Below are 19,635 nucleotides of genomic sequence, written 5' to 3' on the forward strand. Positions count from 1 at the left end.
TGGCATATAAACAAGTTCACACATATGTCAGTTCCTCTCTCTTCACATATCACATGTGTCGGTTCACACTATGTCCCATATTGACATCAATGACAACATACAATATCATTATGTCTTCATGCCGATTCACATAAGGCTCATGCCAGTTCACATAATGCCAACAAGGTTTTGAGGAGAAAATTGAAAAATTTGAAAAAGAGAAGGAAAGAATAAAGTTCAAGGTAAAGGAACTGAAATGCAGACTTGGTCCAAAACTTGACATCTTCATCTCTTTGAGAAAAGAGATTTCAAAGGCACTTGTTCCAGGACTAAAGACACCAGAAGAGCAAATGCACATACTCACCGGTACAATACAAAGGACAGAAATAGCACTGAAGGATGGTGAAAAATTCATTGAGAGCCTAAATTTTGTACTAGCAGAACTTTTTCAGATTGTAACCAACCGGTTACAGGTTCTAGCTGAGAACTACACTTAGTTGACATTTTTGATAGCCTTTGTCATTGATGCCAAAGGGGGAGTAGTAGAGATGAGAAAAATGATGGACAAAGATCATCTGCTCAGGGGGAGCACAACACACATTTTGGAGCACACAGTTTTGGTAAGATTTTTGGACTTCAATTTTGGATACATTTTGGGATTTTTCTCATGGGTGTTGTCATCAATGCCAAAGGGGGAGATTGTTGGCATTACACACTCCAATAAGAAATGGTAGGTGATTGAAGGTATTGTCATTGATGGCAACCTTGCAATCCTATGGCACCGGCAGGCACCAGCACCGGTAGATAGTTTACCGGCAATGGCAAAGATGATTACCCGCACCCCAGCTGATAGGATTTTGTTTATTGCATTTTGCATTTAATTGTAATATCTTTTTGGAAGTCGATAAGGCGAATTGTAATAAGACTCATATATAAGTATGATATCTAGTAGATCATTAGATATAGAGATGGTAGATGCGAACATGGTTAGATTATTGCAGAAGTAATGTGCCAATATTAAAGGCAGATTCTGCTGTAAGGTTTATGGTTATTGTATGAGCTTAAACCAGTACTCAACCTGGCATAGCAGATTTTGTTTGTAGCAGTACATTATATTGGATTTGCATAATCCATTTTGTAAGTCAATGAGACTTCCTTTTGTAATTAAGCAGTGAGCTTTAGGCAGTTGGCCTTCCTACAAGTGCAGGCCCCTATTGTAAGTAATATCCATTCATTGGCCAGTGAATGAATATTGTGGGTCACAAATCCCACCGAGATTTTTCCCACACCAAGTTTCCTTGTTAAACATCTTGTGTTATGGTGTGCTTTCTATGTTGTCTTTACTGTTCTTATTTACTGCACTAATTTTGGTTTACCGATACACTGTTTTGGAATGCAATTTATTTAATAAGTTAAGAAAATCTGTTAACTGGCAAGATATTGATTCACCCCACCCCCCCCCCCCCCTCTCAGTATCGATGGTAATCCTAACATTTCGCACCTGTAAAAGATGAAAGGTTTGTTTGTCATCATCTATTATGTTGAAACATTTGATTACAACACCTTGTTACTGTGATTTTTTATTTTTTGAAGTTATAACTTTACCCTTCAAGATGTTCCATCCTTAAATACACAATCAAAGTCAACCTATTCCTAAGTTGTTGAACCCGATCTTCATAATACCAAAGTTCACTTAATCGTTGATCACCCAACTTATTTTTTTTGGTATGCTAGAGGTATCCCTGTGACCCAACTTGCCTTACCTTGGGCTTACAATGTTGCCAAGTTGAGGCCAAGAAGGTATGAGCTAAGATGAGATTAGTCCCCTAAGGGGAGAAGCTAGAGCCCACAACCAGTCCTCCCTCTTAAACCCGAGAGGGAGTCGCATCTGAGATTGATGGGGAACAAACCCACTAGCCATGCCAACTCACCTACCCGTGAGTATCGTTTACCCTAGAAAAAAAAATCAACCTGATAGTATTGTCAAGAGATGGTATTACTCCAGTAGTTCAACTTGACATGGAATTCACAAAAGACCCATAAAAAGATATCCTCCCTGGGTTAACAATTGGAATGGAAATGTAAAATGAGCTTCTCCAAGTATATTAGGGTTACCTTTCTACTAACGGGAGAAGAAGAACAAGCATAATTACTTGATGCACAACTACAACTAGTACTTGAATGTGAAAGGAATCCAAGTCCTTTTAGCAATTGATGTCATCAATTATGAATTGATGTAAGTAGCATAGACTTAAGAGTCTAAGGCAATTTGAATTATGGTTTCTGGTGGGCCACATGTGCTATGATATATTATGTTTCAATTTTCTTTGTAAAATGGTCTTTTTCAAGAAATCGTTATTTTCTGAGGCAGTTATGATTAGGTATCTATATATGTTAAAAAATTAGTAGTAATTAGGTATCTTTTGGGGGGCTTTTGAAAATAACTTTGTTTTTAGAGTTTTGAAAGTTTTTGGTAGAATCGAATACTTTGTGCTCTGATTAATGGATGTTTATTCTTCTTACATTGGATACATTACTTCTTGGATGACTCTTCTTGATATCTATTAAAAAAAATTATAATGAAGTTGTGTATATTGTTATCTAATTAAAAGCTCTACCTTATTTTCTTTCAAGTCAAAAGAATTTATAATTTTAAAATTCCTTATTGATCATTAGAAGGTAGTTGTGCCCTGTAAAAGAACCAAAGAGTGGGTAAAGAAGGACATCATAACTATCTTAACTATTTGTCATATTATTAATTTTTGTGCGTTAGAATATAGAGTTAGGTAGCAAAACCTGTCAATAAACACACTTGAATCAATTCCCAACACATAGAAAGAGATAAAAGGGTTGTGGATAGGGATTAGCATTGGGTCAAACTCTAGTCTAGATATACCTCAGATTTGCAATGATTGATGGAAGATTGATGATGCAATGCTCTTTAGATGTGATCATTGTTCACCGTTGTCGTTACGCCAAAAGTTGAAGTTGTCAATGAACAGGAGAGCAACTACAGACAAGGATCCATGAGAGGCAAGAGAAATCCATGTCACAAACCCCAAGGAGGTGTTGACCAATTGGCCAACAATCCCCCACTCAGCACCGACTAGGGTTCTCCAAACTTCTTTTAAGGAGACCACAGAGTGACCTCCTGGGATTCAAACCCGTAACCCAACGCTCTAATACCAATTGTTGGAATCATCAAAGCCATTACGCCAAAATATTGAGTTGTCAACAAACGAGAGAGTGGCCAGAGGCAAGGATCCACAGGAGGCGAGAGGAAGCCATGTCACAAACCCCAAGGAGGTGCTGACCTACTGGCCAACAATCACAAATGTTGAATGCACTAACATGATGATCACATGAATGACCTAATCAAATATACATGGTTGCACGAATATTTGATGTGACTTTTTTACATGATGCTTGAAGGACATGGTGGGATGAAATGTAGCCTTCAGTTCTTGAGAATGCTGATGATAAATACTTGACGGATGCATCAATGGTGGGGTATGAATCTGATAATGCTTCTTCTTAGATTAGAATAAATTGATAGGATGTCCTTATATAGAGTTCCCTAGGTAAATTACCATTTGGTTGACTTCCAATAGTCAAGTGGAGCCACAAGGACCAAAATCTATCAAGGAGGAGAAATGTCCATCCATATTTGAGATGGGTCCTATTTAAGGAGGAACTAGGCGATGAGAGTTCCTTGGTCCAAATAGTGACACCCCAATGTCGTTGTCCTCAAAAAAATTGACAAATAGACCAACAAATAAGGAGGCATGGCCCTAGGATGGGGTCCACTCATCTGTTCAATTAGGTGACATCAGATTTGGAGTAAAAAGTGGGCCAAAATGGGCCTATGACGAATATGTAGATAGGACATGCTAAAGTAAGGGCACAAATATGAGGTGTGAATTGTACAAGGTTATAATTCATGATGTTAGAATTAATTACAATTCTTTATGCTCATGAGCTTTATAAATATTGCAAGCTAGAGCTATGAATCAACTTTGAAATCAAGGAGAAAATCTCAACTTAAAATGACCATTGAACTTTGAATGATCAACTCAATGCTAAATGGTCTACTCAAATTTGGATGATCCACTGGAATTTGGATTGATCCACTCAAATCTAGACTAATCCACTCAACTTTGGATTGATCTTCTCAATTTTGGATGATCCACATAAATTTGAATTTATCCACTCACCCTGGATGACAAAACATCTAGTCAATGTCATGATCTATAGAATTTGTGTACCTTTTATAATCCCATGCCCGCTCCCTCTTGGTGAACAACACATGGCCACCAAGGAAATCAACGCATAGCCAATAAAAGATTCCACAACTTCCCCAAAAGGGCCCCTAATGAGGTCCCTTTTAAAATTTCCAAAGTAGATTCCTAAGGAGGCGAGTTTACCCATTCTTCATTACAACCACCAAGACGTGTATGCATGGCTTTTCCACTTTCTCAAGTGAATGCCAAGCTAAGAAATTTCATTATTTTTCCTTATAATTAATTCTAAAATGGGTCCACTCATAAAAATTACATTTTCCATTTAACATAGGTCACAAATATTGAAATAATTTATCCTCTTATATCCCCTTCAACACTTTCCAAGGTACATGAAGACCTATAGTAGCTTGCATTTAGCCCTTATTGAAAATATAATTATTCTCCAAACTTAACCAAATTAAATTAAAAAAATTTGGGCTATGCAAGATTATTCTTACACCCTTGGATGCTCCTGCACCACATATTGATTTAAGATTCTTCCTGTAACCCAATTTCGTCCTTGGGTCAAAATTATATCTTAGAACTTTCAATTTTATTTTGTTTTTGTCTTGGACTGAGTTTTAGAATCATTTTGTCTCGGTTGCAATCCCTCAATTGGGCTAAATCAGGAATGTATGGGTTTAGTTTTAAGAGTTTCTTATATGTTGGAAGATTGTTTATACATTCCAAGTGTTAAAGGCCCTTGTCATTAGTTTAGAATGTCAAAGTTGCCTTTGTTATATTTATTTCTTGAAAAAGTTTAAAAAATAGGAAAGAAAAGGAATGTAAGTAATCACGTGGTTGGGAGGGAATTTTAATTTAATTTTTAACTAGGAAATTTGGTAAAGGCGTCAAAGCATTAGATTATGCAACCATGAAACATAAAATGCTATGAAAATAAAATCTGAATTCAATCAATAGAAGAGGACAAGATTCTAAAAAACAAAATCCAAACCAAAGTGTAGAACCTCCTTCCTCTATGTGATTCCATTGTTCTTCTTTCACTTTCAAATTTGATGTGGATCTCACCTAAAAGTGCAAATGCAAGTGGAAAGCAAATTGTCAATGAGAGATGAAAATTGTAGCATAAAGTTACTTGAAGCATGGTTGTTAAAAATGAGCAATGAGAGCTCAATTTATAGAAAAAATTGGATTGATTGAATGTCTAAGATTGAAAATATTTTTTGTTAGATGGATGGACCTTATTGAGTGCACAACAAAGCTACCATTCAGGGAAGGATGAAGATAGAAGAAAGCAAATGGGAAGATATTATGAGAATATTTATAATAAAATCTTTAATTACCGTTCAGGGAAGGATGAAGATAGAAGAAAGCAAATGGGAAGATATTATGAGAATATTTATAATAAAATCTTTAATTATCTTCTCATAAATACCAAATTAGCAAGTTGAAGAGATAAGGGAGATAAAAATTAGAAAGTGGAAGAGATAAGTGGGATCATAAATAATAAAATAAAATTTATTTATTTCACCCATACATGGTAATTAAATAAATTTTAAATTTATTTAATTAGAATAATTGGAGAAAGGGATTAATTAATTAAAATAATTATTTAATCATGGAAGAATAATTAGCATAGAATAAAGGGATTACATAATTAAATGAATTAATTTAATTAAAGAGGAATAGTTAGGATTAGTCAATTAAGATCAAGATTAATTGATTAAAAAGAGATAATGATGAGTATTGATTAAATAATGAAGATTATTTAACTAATAGTTTAGAAAAAAAATAATTAAACAATTAAGAATTATTTAATTATAGGAAATTAGAAGAAGATTATTAGTACTAATTAAATAATTAAAATTATTTAATCAATTTAGACCAAAAAGGTTAGTGAAAAGTGTCGTCTCAAAGACTTAAGACAATTTTTCAGTGTCTACACATTTATTCGTTCAAAATAAATGGAAAAATTTACCCTAATCTGTGACTAAGTAGTAAGATAAAAACAAACCTGTGTAACATATTTTGCACAAAAATAGCTGCAATAGAAAGGAAAACTCTAAGTAAAAAGGGGCAGCTAAATGAATGAACAATAGTTTCACAATGGAAAGAGTTATGTTTTCAATTAAAGCAACAGTTCATAGAGAGTTGCAAGAAGATGTACATTCCAAAAAAGCAGAAATCATCAAAAGAATAGTGAACTTCATGCAATATTATCGGTTTGACAAGCAGACCTCAAGTTGGAAGTCATTGAAACATGGTAGGGTTTCACTCACCATGCTAATGACTCCATATATTGTTTCCAAAGAGTTCTAATTCACTGTCTTTATGGTTTCATCCACTTTTTTATGAGCTCATTTTCATTGTTTAACAAAGATTTTCATGGTTTGAAAAGGTTCATTGACTTTCTTTGAGGAGCTACAGTCGTGTTTAAACATGGTGGTCTTGATTTTTTATTTTCCATTCAATGACAAATGCAAGGGTTTTGAAAGCTCAAAGGGACAAATCCAACCCTCATTGTCCATTCTGAAAGCATGGTTAGAGTCTTGAAGATTTTTAAGCAAATGCCAAGATTTGTAGCATAATGCTTTATGACAGTCATAAACACTTTAGAAGCAAGGTTCCCTTTGTGAGAGTATGGTTGCGGCATTCATTGAATGATAAGTGGAGCAGTCCTTGTTAAAAATAGAGATGTATAGAGTAAACTCAAAACATCTCAATGAATCAATCAATAAATGTTAGAATATGGATCCCTATGCCAAAGTATATAGGAGAGAAATCTCGACGCTCTCAAAAACAGTGAAGACAAGGCCAACAAAGATAAATTGTAGTTGAAGAAAGGTCGGTACCATGAAGAATGGCATGCTTATGAAGACAATATTGTGCCACAGAAAAAATACGAATATTAAGATTTCTTGCCAAATGACAAGCCTATACAAATATATAGAAGCCCAATAGAATATTTACATGCCAACCATTTTGATGATTAAGGAAAGGTATGAATTTTGCATTTCTTAAGAAGATGGTCATAGCAATTGTGTACAAAGACAAAGCACCAAATATTTGATGAAATGATATGATATAGTCACAAGCATGTATGAAAGAGCCATAGACAACCATAAGAAGACCTAACACACCATAGAATAGTGAATTTTGAATAATAGTAAGGGCTTCAGTAGGAGCAACAGTCATGATTGTTACCACACTTCATTAAAAATAGCAAAAAGACAATCAAAGCATTGTTGCAGTAATTTATTGCAGACCTATGAAATCATTAGGAAACATTTGACAAGACAATTACAACAAAAGGCCTGAGACGTTGACATTGGATAATGATCAACACAAAGGGGTCACTGTCAAACCAAAATAAAGAAAAGAGCTTAAAAAAGAACCAATCAAAGATATGATAGCTTACGAAGAGTACACTGAGAAGGCTTTTGAGATACACAAGGTCTGTGTCAAGCTTTGGAGAGTAGAAATAGTGCTTGTAGTCTTAGAAGAAACAGTAAGGCTCATTCAATAGAAGACTGCCAAACTTCAGCTTGTTTACTGAGTCAATGCTCAAGGCAAGAACTCCAAGTCGCAAAGAGGGAATTCCATAAAGACTACAATAATATGTTGATGGAGAATAGAAGCCCATAAGTGCTACACGAGACAAAAAAAACATGATCAAAGTAGCAAAAAATGAGGTAGAGTAATGACAATATGATCATAAAGAGAATGTTTATGCATGCTAGGATAGAGAAAAGATTAGTCACAATAGTGAATAAGAAAATGACAAATTAATGAAGTTGCATAGAAACTGTGTTTTCAATCAGAGTCAAGATAGTGAAGGTAATCAAAAGAGTAAGGTCTGCCAGAAGAGACCAATGCATGTGAGAGGACAGTTGTTTAGAGATCCATAATTGAAATATTATATAGTCCCTGTTGAAATGAAATTGTTTAGTATCTTAATGATCGTCAAAAGTAATTACAACAATAGTCCAAGGGTAGAGTCTTAGGTCAAAATACAGTGATGAAATCACTATCAAACAAAATAAAACTTTGAGACCAGTCATTGGAAATGGTGAGGAGGTACTAATTTATGTTTCCAAAGTCAGGGGGAGTCAAGTGAAATCTTTCATAATAGTGAAAGACTGTACCATTTCAAGGAAGACAGTGAAAAAGGTCACAAATTTTTCAGGGCAGTCATGATGAAGTCATAATGAAAATAGGTCACAATCTTATATAAGTTCTAATCATACGATTGAAATTAAAGGCATTATTGTATCAGTAGACAATAAGCATGGCACTGAAGCATTAAAAGGCCTCCATGAGAAAAAGTAGTGACATTAATTGATGCAAACAAGTCCTTGTAGCAACAGTTTAAACAATGATATAGCTTTGAGATTAAGGAAGTGATTTTTCTACTGTAACATAGTGATATGGTAATGCAACAGTAAAGCAATAATGCATACTATCCACAAAAAGATCTAATAATAGTGAGCTCCAAGGAAAACACGATCATTTTTGTCTCAAGATAAATAGGAATAGTTCTATGAAGCATGCCAATATTGAGTACATATTGCACAACTAGTGAGCTTCATGACAAATTTAGAAAGGGGATTTTCGAAGCTTGAATTTCAAATTTAAATTATCATTAATGCAAGCACAACTATGAGGACTCTTTCATTCGTCATTGTTTGATTTCATGAAAGCCTATCTAAAAAATGGCTAGTTAAGGCTTGGATGAGGATACTACTCATCAATAGAGAGAGGGGTTTGAAATTCAAATTTAAAATGTCATTAATTAAAGGCTTGAAACAAAGAGTTTTGGAGAAGAATGGATAGTTCTAGTGTAATTAGAGACTCCATAGAGATTGGGCATCTACCAAGGGCAGTTTGGAGAGTGAAATCAGCAAGTTATCCTCAGTTCCAAACCATTTTTCGTGGGATTTTCAAGCCTATCCGTCCAAGCAACTGACTTTTGAAATTCAATAGTCACTTGGTCCTAATTTAAGGAATTTGAAACTTAATTTGAAGGAGAACATGGAGCAGCCAACACATCCACACTTTCAATTATACTCATCTCATACCACCAGTCAAGGAGGATAACTGAAGTATCAAATTCAAAGGGAGTCAAATTTTGAATTCAAAATTGTTGGAGCTTCTTCTCAATAAAGACAACTTCACCTCTTCTTTGAAAGTTTTTTTTCTTCTCTGTATATACAACAAAAAAGTTTGACTTGTAACTAAAATCTCTTGAGTTTTATCAAACATTTTATGTATTGCAATTAGATTTGTCTTTAAATACGATAAGAAAAATCGTTGTTCCTACTTACTATCTTGTTACTTTCATGGTGTTTTATGATCTTTTATGAAATCCAATGTGATATTTCAATCTTTTAGATTTCATCTTGTAATCGGTGAAAAATTAGGGTTTTCCCTATTAGAGGGATGAAAACCCCTAATTTATCATTACATTCAAAAGAGGGGTGAATCTAATAGATTTAACCACAAATCAATAGTAATAAGGACTGAATACTGAATGTATTCAAGGGTGTTGAGATTTATTTTGCCCTCTTTTGTGAGTTGAAATGCTGAAACTAGGGAAAAGTGTTGAAAATGAAGGTAAAAAAGTGGAAACAGTGATCTACATTCATCAAATTGAGTCACGCACTTGGATTGGAGCAAGATTTGCAGATTCAGATCTCATCCTTGTAAAAGCTCCAAAAATATCAAGACCAGAGCGCTCGTCGCTCTAGTCCTCCTAAATTTTTGCATGCCAAAGCGGGGTCGATTCGTCTTTGACATAGAAAGAAAGGGAATAGGTTGGGAATAGGGGCTTGACATTGGTCAAACCCTAGTTTTGGAATTAACCCTGAAATTGAGATAAAGATAATTGAAATTGATGTAAATGAAGATTCTTCTTTTGAGGGAGATGTTGAATAATGACTGAAAACCAAATGATATACCTCCTTGTGAAGTTTTATTTGTATCCACACAGAATTAGGGTTTCATCAAGTCTTTGATAAAATAGGATGAAAATGTCTACTTCAATGCTTGAATCTTGACTTCGTTGCTACTTATAAGCTTGAAGGAAAACTGATTGTTTCTCAATTGCTCTTGTATGCTTGAATGCTTGATGTGAAATTGAACTTTCTTATTTATGGATATTATGGTTTCTGGATGTTCAAATGAGAGAGGGAAGTCTCCTTTAATACTTTCTCATCGAAAAACTTTGTAATTTCCTAACATGAGCCAACATTGAGCTAGAAATCCCACTCAAATTTGAAATAGGGCAAAGGGTTTTAAAGAGGCCCCAATTAGGGGGGACCAAAGTGTGGTGCCTTGGTCCTACCCCTATTTAAGGCTAAGATAAGATGCTATGATAATGTCTAGGGTCAAAATAAAGGCATTCTTGAGTGATGTGAATAGAATAAGGTCCCCATCAGGCATAGGGGCACAAACACTAAGGTAGGGACCCAATGTGGTCAAAATTGTACAAGGGTGTGATATTAGGACACTACACATCTCATCTATGCAATGTTTTGGCAAGCAGTCTTAAGTTTAGATCTGGTTATATGTTGTGTTAAAAACTTAATTTCAGTTAGCACTATTGTATGAATTACTTCATCTTTATGAAAATTGAAACAAAACACCTTCATATGAAATGTTTATGGTCAACTTATGCATGAATAAGTTGTGAACATATCTATTTTCTTTGTTGATTTAGTTGTAATCAGTCAATTTAAAACCAGGAAAGGAAATATTAGTGCATTACCTTAGAAAAGTTGTAGGTTTATGTTTTCAAAGCATTTTCTTCCCTTTTCCAATCAAAATCATTAAGTTTAGGTGATATCCAAAGGGACCTAGCCCTTTATTTGGAGGCTCACTCTAATTGATGGGTTACCCACAGGCCTAAGAGTGCTCCCATCTTTCGCAAGTTAGCTGAGTCTAGGCTTAGCTAGGCTAAAAACCTAAGTGATAACACTTCCAAGATCCAATATGTTATCATAATTTTAGGGAATATTTTTGGGCTATGCAAGATTGCTCTTACACCCTTGGATGCTCCTGCATCACATATTGATTTAAGATGCTTCCAAGATTCAATATGTTGGCATAATTTTAGGGTATTTGGGGTCAAAATAACTTTAGCATTACATTACATTTACAAGGCCCAAAAACCTTAGATAAAATATCATTTCATCATAATCAAAGAACTTGGCCTAAGACTCTTGGAAAATTTTATTTTCTAACACTTTTTTCCCTGAAATATTAAGCATTTGTAGAAGCTCATATACCTTGCAAAAGCCTTAGAGAAGAAATTCAAGATTTGGAGAGAGTAACTAAAGACACTTTCAAAAAGTGGTAACATTGAATATTTTGAGTTATATAAAACAAGATATTATGCTTGACATTTGACTTCCAATTCTAATTTAATAATTTTTCTATCATGAATCTTGAGAAAATTACTAATTATTGTTCTATGTTGCAAGTTGAACAAGTTTTAAAATTCTGGTATTGCATCAATATTTTGAATTCAATAATAAATGAAAATCAAGGCCTCGTAATATTCTCAATGATTAAAAAAAACATCCTTGCCATTAAAGATGTTTTAGTTAATTTTTCTTATTTTTGTTTCTTATAGTACATGAATATGTCTATTTTGGATATATCAAGAATCATCTATAAGTGGTATTGAAGCTCCAAATATTCTATAAATTGATCTTATTTGATTTCTAACAAGGGGATTCCCTTCCTAGATCTCAACATCATTCAACCCTTTCCATAACCCAATGGCATCCTTCAAGAGTCATGAATTTATTGTCACTAATTTGAATTCCACTAGAAAATTATCCTTTCTTAACATTTTCACATCTTATCCATAATGGTTCAAGATCTATTGCTAATGTTACTCCAAGGCTAGACATGAATTGGTGAATTGGTTCAAGATTAATTTTTAGATTTTCTTGACTTAGAGATAAGGTTGCATGTTATCTTGAGTTGTCAGATGTTGGCACACATCACATAATAATGACACTTATCATAATCTAATTACATTATTTGTCTCAACTTGCCAATATAAGCAAGGTTATTCTATGTATTTGATTGGCCAATCCACCAAGATTCTTTCATTCTAAACATTTTTAATAAAACACTTACATATTTGGGAATACTATGATCTCATGTGGAAGTATGATTTTTTTTTTAGATGTGATCCAAACTTGTATTATTAGTCTCAATCCTTCCAAGAGAGATATAACATGTAGTTTAAATAGATATTTGACAATATTTAATATTTATATTAAAAATATGTTGAATATATCTATTAAAAAAGCACTAGACTTTGACATCTTTATATAGATGTTTTAAAGATATTATACTAATTACTCTAAGTTAACATTTGTAGATAAATATATTTTAATTCACAATCTATATATTTTTATTTGCAATCTATATATTTCTATGATTATATAATTATATTTTATTTTAGTAATTAAAAATAACCTATTGACCATATTGATGCAAAAGTAACTAACTAATGTCATGTAAATGCTAAATTGCATGAGAAATGATTTTTAAACAAAAATAGCAATTTACAAAATATTGTTATGAGAATATTTATGTCATGAGGAGGAGAAACCATTAATATAAATATTGTCATAATTATAGAAATATATTTTAATATTTATTTAAACTAAAAAATTAATTAATTAATTCTATTAATTAATTATCCATTAATTTAAATATAACAATTGTGCTAAAAAATTTAAATGTTAAGTTATATATGGGTTATGAAAAAGTGATGTTTAATATGTCATTCATTATACTAGATTTTAGCACTTGATTTTTTAGATAGATATTTAAAATCTTCAAATTATCTATTTTTTTTCTCAAACTCAAATTGTGCTTGTTAATCTAATATTTGCACCTATGAATCTAAACTTGTGTGTAGACCTAAATATATACCCATGGGAATGAATTGGAATAAATTAAACTATTGAAACTTGCTTGTGTTTTAATTTGACTTAGATCTATGTTTGTGTAATTAATCTTCATTCTAACATAATTGAATTAACATATAAACTTGAAAACTTTTTGATTGAAATGAGCTAGCATAGGTCTTACTATTGAAATACATTTTCATTGTTTTTCATATTTAAATTCGATAGAGAAAATATAATTTATAAACACTATTAAAAATCTACTAAATTATAAGGGTTGCCTCTCCTAAATCAATCCTTTAGGATTATTTATTATAGAGTTTTGAAACAATGATTGAGGATAACAAACAAGTTTGTAATGGATCAAGAGTGATGTATGTAGGTGTAATTCTTTGAAATTAATGTGAACATTGATTATTCTTCTATCTTTTTTGCACATCTTGAACAATTTCTTTTATTGATTTAATTTTTTGTCTTGGGGACTATTCCCTTCAAATTAATAATGATAAATATTTGCATTTCAAGGTTTTTCTCATTTAAGAGGAACTTAAAACAGAATATCTTGATGCTTGATACAAACGTCATTCCTTTAAAATAAGTAGACTTGCCTTGCTCACAAAAAGGAAGCTAATAACAAAACCACAATAGAATTTAAACTAAGCCTTACTTAACTAATTGGAAGACTCCATCAATTCAATGGACTTAAGCCCAACAACTATTTGAAGAAAGCCGTTCCTTTACTGAACTTTTACTTATGACTTAAATCTTTTAAATTGTTATTTGTGGTGATAAAAGACTTCCATTTCATCCTATTATTATTGCATAGAATTCCATTGTTTGGAGGAAGCCCAACACTGATGATAGCCTCATTTAGGATAATATCAAGGCCATCTAATAATTTATTTTAAATTAACATTTTTGGGAGCTTCTCTATGGTATCATTATCCTCCCCAAGGTCTAGAGAACAGCTACAAACATAAAGAATACATTATAATGAACCCTATACCTATGATCTGTAAACAAGAACATTTCAACAAGAACCCATTCCAAGAAAATAAAATATAGCCCTTCTTTAACTTGAAAATGCTTCTCATCCTTTTTCACTAACACCAAACAAATAGATAAGACTATCTATTACATGAAAATTATGAAACTAAATGCATTGGAAATGGGGTAAATAAAAGAGAAAGTTCATTATTATTTATTATTTAGACATCATTAATGGATAAACATAATATTACCATAATGAATCATCACTTGGCACCAGTAAATTGATATCAACAAATTGATGCATTTATATTGATTACTTATATCCACTAGCAAAAATAATTTAAAATATTACTTGAAAGGTGCTATCTTGTAGCTAACCATTAGTGTTTGGATAATGATAGAATCTTGGTTGAAGGAGTTAGACCAGACTTGTAATAGTTTGTTCAACCAAACTTATTGTTAGATTGGCAAGGAAATCAGCTTCATTGTTGATTCAATAGAAAGATTTGCCTTGTTTAATTGCATTAACAATTATCATTGAATCCCCTCCTATTTCTACATTAGGGCAATTGAATAATTTACAAATTTGAAGGCCAAGGATAAGAACTGATTTTCTACTTCGTTTTTAGTGCCTTCTTTAATATTTTTGGAGGCAAAACCAATGACATATCCTAACCCATTTCTGATAATATGACATGTCCCTAACACCCTAAGATTACCTTTAAAGCCCCGTCAAAGTTATTTTTTACTTAATTTTCTTTGGAAGAGTCCAAATAGCTTCATGTCTAGACACTTATGACGTAACTCTACCGTCCCTATTAAGAAAGATCCTTAAACATAATTTTAAATAAATATCCAATTTTTACCATTATTAAATAAATATAAACACAAATTTACTCTATATAAGGCTTTTAAAAACAATGGAATACAAAATATGCCATATATTTTAAATTTAAAATTATAAGAATAACCTTCGTCATCCTTTTTTCCCTATAGAAACTATTTAAAGCTGGTATTAAAACCTTACCTGAGGTGACAATTGCAGACGCAATATCCTTCTGTGCAGCAAAATACCCTTCCACTTTTTTCAACCAATACTGATCTTGAGAGTCTTTGGCCGTTGTCGGGGAAGGCGTCACTTCGCCATTCATCATTCCTAGAATAATTGTTTTTTTTTTGCATTCCTTCGATGGTCCATCTTCATACGGAGCTGTGAGAGAGTAATAGAGCCACAGTCCACGGAAATACCGTTTCACCAGCATTGGCTTGCCCTTCAGCCACTCCCACTGTTGTAATGCTTCTGGCATGCTTACACTACTTATCTTCCCGAACTTCTCGTCTTTAAAGTGTTCCAGACAAAATTCAAGATCGTCGTCGGCTTGACAACTGTAGGGATTGAATCCCTGATATTGGACCTCACCCGGAGAACACCAACTTACTTGGATTTCCTCTAATTGTGCGCACTTATCCATCTTTGGAAGTCCTTTCATACAATTATTGTATAGAAGATGAAACACCTGTAATTTATGGCATCCATCAATATCCGGAGGATCTTGAACACTGGTGCAGTCACATAAACTTAATTTCTTCAATTCCTTTAGTGTTGAGAAGGTGGGAAATCTCACTAAATTTTTTAGTTGAAAAAAGTAAACATTCTCCAACCTGTCACAAACTGTAAGATCTGGGGGCTCTCTTATAGCACACTTGACAAGTTCCAGCAGAGTCAAATTTGATAATCTTTTGAAACTCGGAAGCTCTATTAGTCCCCCCATATTATATAGTTGAAGATTTTCTAGTTCGTAAAAGAACTGTAAATTTTTAGGCTCCGTAGCAGCTTTTGATGAAATGGACAACTCCAGTGTCTTTAAAGCACTTGGCGCATCTACATCAGGACAAGCTGTCACTGCATCACATTTCGACAAAATGAGCTTGGATAGTTTCTTGCATCCACTGAGGAGCGGTGAGGCAGTCATCTGGCAGCAATCATTGAGGACAATAGTTTGAAGCTTAACACAATCTGTACAGTCCAGGGGCCCCTTCACTTCGTCACACAAACTAAATTCCACTTTCTCTAAATTCTTCATACCCTTTAACCTTGGGAACTCCAAGAGGTGTGGACAGATAACATAAATCTCTCTGAGACGAGAACAATGGGTAAGATCTCCCAGCTGATCGGGCACATGGCTGCCTGCAATATTGATCTCAAGGTGTTGTAACCTTCTGAGTCTACTTAGATCGGGAGTTTTGAACATTGGATTTACCCCTATTATCTGAAGCCACGCCAGGTCACGCAACTTTTCCATCCCGTCAAGTGCTTCCAGGACTTTGCAATCGCGTAATGTGATACTTCTGAGCTTGTTCATTGGGCCCAAGTCAACCGTGCTCATATCCTGTACATCTACGAGCTGAAGCACAAATAGATTTCCAACGTACTCCAGTTCGATCGTTTCATACCTGCATTGCTCCAACTTTGCTAATTCGAACCCGTCTTTATCTTCTGAAATTAATCCACGTGGATCATATTGGAGGTCCTCCTTCCACCACAGCCATCTCTCCATTTTATCTGCTTTGCTTTGAGCGAACTCAATATATAGATCGTGTATGCGAATTTCAGGTTCAAATTCTTCAATAAATGCCGCCTCACGTAGATCCTGAACCTGAAACCATATATAAATTAAGCCTTCAATGGTTTTTTAATTAGAACACCTAAATCACAAACAAAAAGCGTTTAAAAGAAATTATTCAACTCACTGCTTTTTCAATAAACGTGATCTTTGCATTGCAATTTATTGCCATCCATTCAATAACTTTGTCGACAGACATATTGGGCAGCATATACACAGTGAGAAGCATGAATATGGTGCGGTATTTGGCAGGCATGTCATCAAAAGCTTTGCCCAGCAGAGCGAACACTTCATCCAAACCATCAAGGGCTTTGTCTACCATCCCATCTACCTCAGCAGCCCATTTTGACAAATTCGAACCGTATTTGCTAAACAGGTAGCCGCCAAAAGCTTTCACGGCCAACGGATGAAATGTTTGAGCTCTCGGAACATTGTCACAACTGATCTCTTTGAACAAACATCTGTTTGCACACTTCAAAGCAAATTCTCTGTTCTCTGCCCCTAAATTTGACCCTACTGGACACGCCCTTTGCAATAAGAGTGTTATAGCCTCTTCATTTTTAAGCCTTGGGACGTGCATGCATGACAGCTCATCTATTTGGAAATTCTTTGCTAGAACATCTCCACTCCGAGCGCTCAAAAGGATCCAGCTGTTTCCTCCAAAGTCTGCCTCAAGATAATACATCACTTCCTCTATGCTTTCTACTGTGATATTGTCGAGAACCAACATTACCCTTTTGCCCTCCACTCTTTTATATAACTCAACTTTTGCCTGTAAGTTATAATGGAAAATGCATAATAATTACACATCAAGTCCGACTCTTTGTTTTGTCATTTACATAATACAGGCGTTGTAAAGAGAATTTTATATAGAGAAGAACCTTTTCGAAAATATATTAAATCATACGAAAATATGATATTTTTATAGGGATTCAAATGTGTAGTTTTGCAGTCGAATCCTAATAACAAACATCATAACCACAAACATAAATAGGCCCTAATTGTCGCATATTAAATTGTTCACCTGATCTAGGTTTGTCAATGTTTGCATATACGAATGAGGGCGGTGAGTGAGATACTGCAGGGCAAGTTTTGTTCTTTCGAATGGATCGCCTCTAGAAAATTCCAGATGGCATACTCTACCTTCAAAGTCTACCAGTTTAAAGTTACAGAAAGCCTTGCCGAGTGTAGTTTTCCCGTGACCTGCTATTCCATACAATCCTGCAATACGGATTCCATTTTTGATGGGCTGAACTTCATTGAAGAAATTGGCTACCTCCTGCAACCAATAAATATAATAATTAGATAAAGCGTATGGATATGTGCGTGACAGTACAGCAAAAGAAAAGAAAAAGAGGTAGTGAGGTGTTTTGACCTGACACATTCGTGCTTCTCCTTGCATACCACGGACATGATACCTTGGGGAGGGTGTTGGAAGTATGTGCCAGATTTCTTTCACTATTTCATCTCTAAACTTCACTTCATCGCCACCTTCAGCGAACGGTAACCCATTAATTCCCCGTATCGCTCTCAAAGCTTGGTGCCATTCTGCCGGCGTTTCACTGGATATCTCCAATTGTTGCCAATTTTTGTCGTTTTCCTCAGTGTTTTTAAGAGCATCCGGCGAAATCCTGAAGAACAGCGGTAAAATTTTGAGATTGGGATTTGTTGTGTCTCTGGCTTCCACGAAAGCAGAGAGTTCTAGCATGGGCCACTTTGACTCGAGGAAATCCTTCGAGAGGAGCAAAACTGCTACTTTGCATGTCTTAGCGGCCTCAAATATACGAGAGGGGAAATGTTCTGCCAGTGGCAAGCTTTCACGATCTTGATCAAAGAAGCAGGAGACGCCTTGGTTTGTGAGGTCTCTGTATAGCTGCCTAACAAAATTTTTCTGCTTACCACTGTGACTGAGAAATACATCTTTCCGCTCACTGTTAATCGAAATAATGAGTGAGTTTTGATGTTGGATTCTTTTGGCGGAGAAACACAGCAACCTTCAAATAAAATGCACCTCACCTGCTGTATGGTTTGTTCGATTGACAGGACTTGTTTCTAGGTGAATTTGTTGTTTTCGCGATCAAACACCGAGCTTGAGAATATTCCCCGCTACTTAATTGAATGGTGTCGATCTGATCTGCTAATATTTCATCGCACAATAAATCGTACATATATCATGCAAGGAGAAAAGCTCTATTGAAGACATTGCCAAAGACACTCGTATACATATCGTAAAATATTTCCCCTGTTCGAATCTCTATACGAAATTTGAAAAATTCAAAATAATACCCTCAAAAGTTTCCAATAATAAAATCTAGAGTCGCCCATTTTGTCTGACCTTAAAAGTTACATAAAAGTTTTATTAAATTTAACAATTTAAATATTAATATACACTATAGGTAAGAATAGATGACGCGATTTAAGAGGTTAAGAAGTGATTATGTAGGCATCTAAAATACTAAGAGGATAATAATTCATTTACCCATAGTCACATACTGATTAAAAACACATTCTAAAATAAACAAAGAAACATTAAAATAAAATTGATTTTATTTTTTTATTATTTTTATAATAGTATTTTTTTGTTTTAAAAACAGAAAAATAAAATTTCTATTATATTTTATAAAGACAATGTTTTTAAATAACAAAAAGTCAAATTAAAACAAAAAAAAGTTATTTTTGTTATTAATTTCATCAAAGCAATATTTTTATTTAAAAAACAGAAAAATAGCAAATTCTATTATTTTTATTTTTGTTTTCAAAACAAAATTTGTATAAACACAGTTTTTTTTCTAAAATAGAAACAAACTATAGTCCCACCCTACTTCCTTATATACTACAAAAAAAAATGCAGCAGATATAATTCTATTTAGA

General features: G+C 33.9%; 1 protein-coding gene across 2 annotated transcripts in view; it reads right to left on the reverse strand.

The window, feature by feature from the left end:
* Positions 1 to 19,635, reverse strand: part of LOC131052748 (uncharacterized) — a 239,833-nt gene that overhangs the window by 175,330 nt on the left and 44,868 nt on the right. Inside the window, exons 2-6 of one of the 2 annotated variants that reach the window (XM_059209505.1) lie at positions 18,781 to 18,898; positions 18,140 to 18,695; positions 17,789 to 18,043; positions 16,892 to 17,536; positions 15,168 to 16,797 (exon numbers count right to left, since the gene is read on the reverse strand). In XM_059209505.1, the coding sequence (XP_059065488.1) occupies positions 15,168 to 16,797; positions 16,892 to 17,536; positions 17,789 to 18,043; positions 18,140 to 18,695; positions 18,781 to 18,898 (3,204 nt within the window). Of the gene's footprint in view, positions 1 to 15,167; positions 16,798 to 16,891; positions 17,537 to 17,788; positions 18,044 to 18,139; positions 18,696 to 18,780; positions 18,902 to 19,635 lie in introns of both variants that reach the window. The other variant, XM_059209504.1, reaches the window with a different exon arrangement.

This window comes from Cryptomeria japonica, chromosome 8, assembly GCF_030272615.1.
Source record: "Cryptomeria japonica chromosome 8, Sugi_1.0, whole genome shotgun sequence".
In the NCBI taxonomy this organism is placed as follows: Eukaryota; Viridiplantae; Streptophyta; class Pinopsida; order Cupressales; family Cupressaceae; genus Cryptomeria; species Cryptomeria japonica.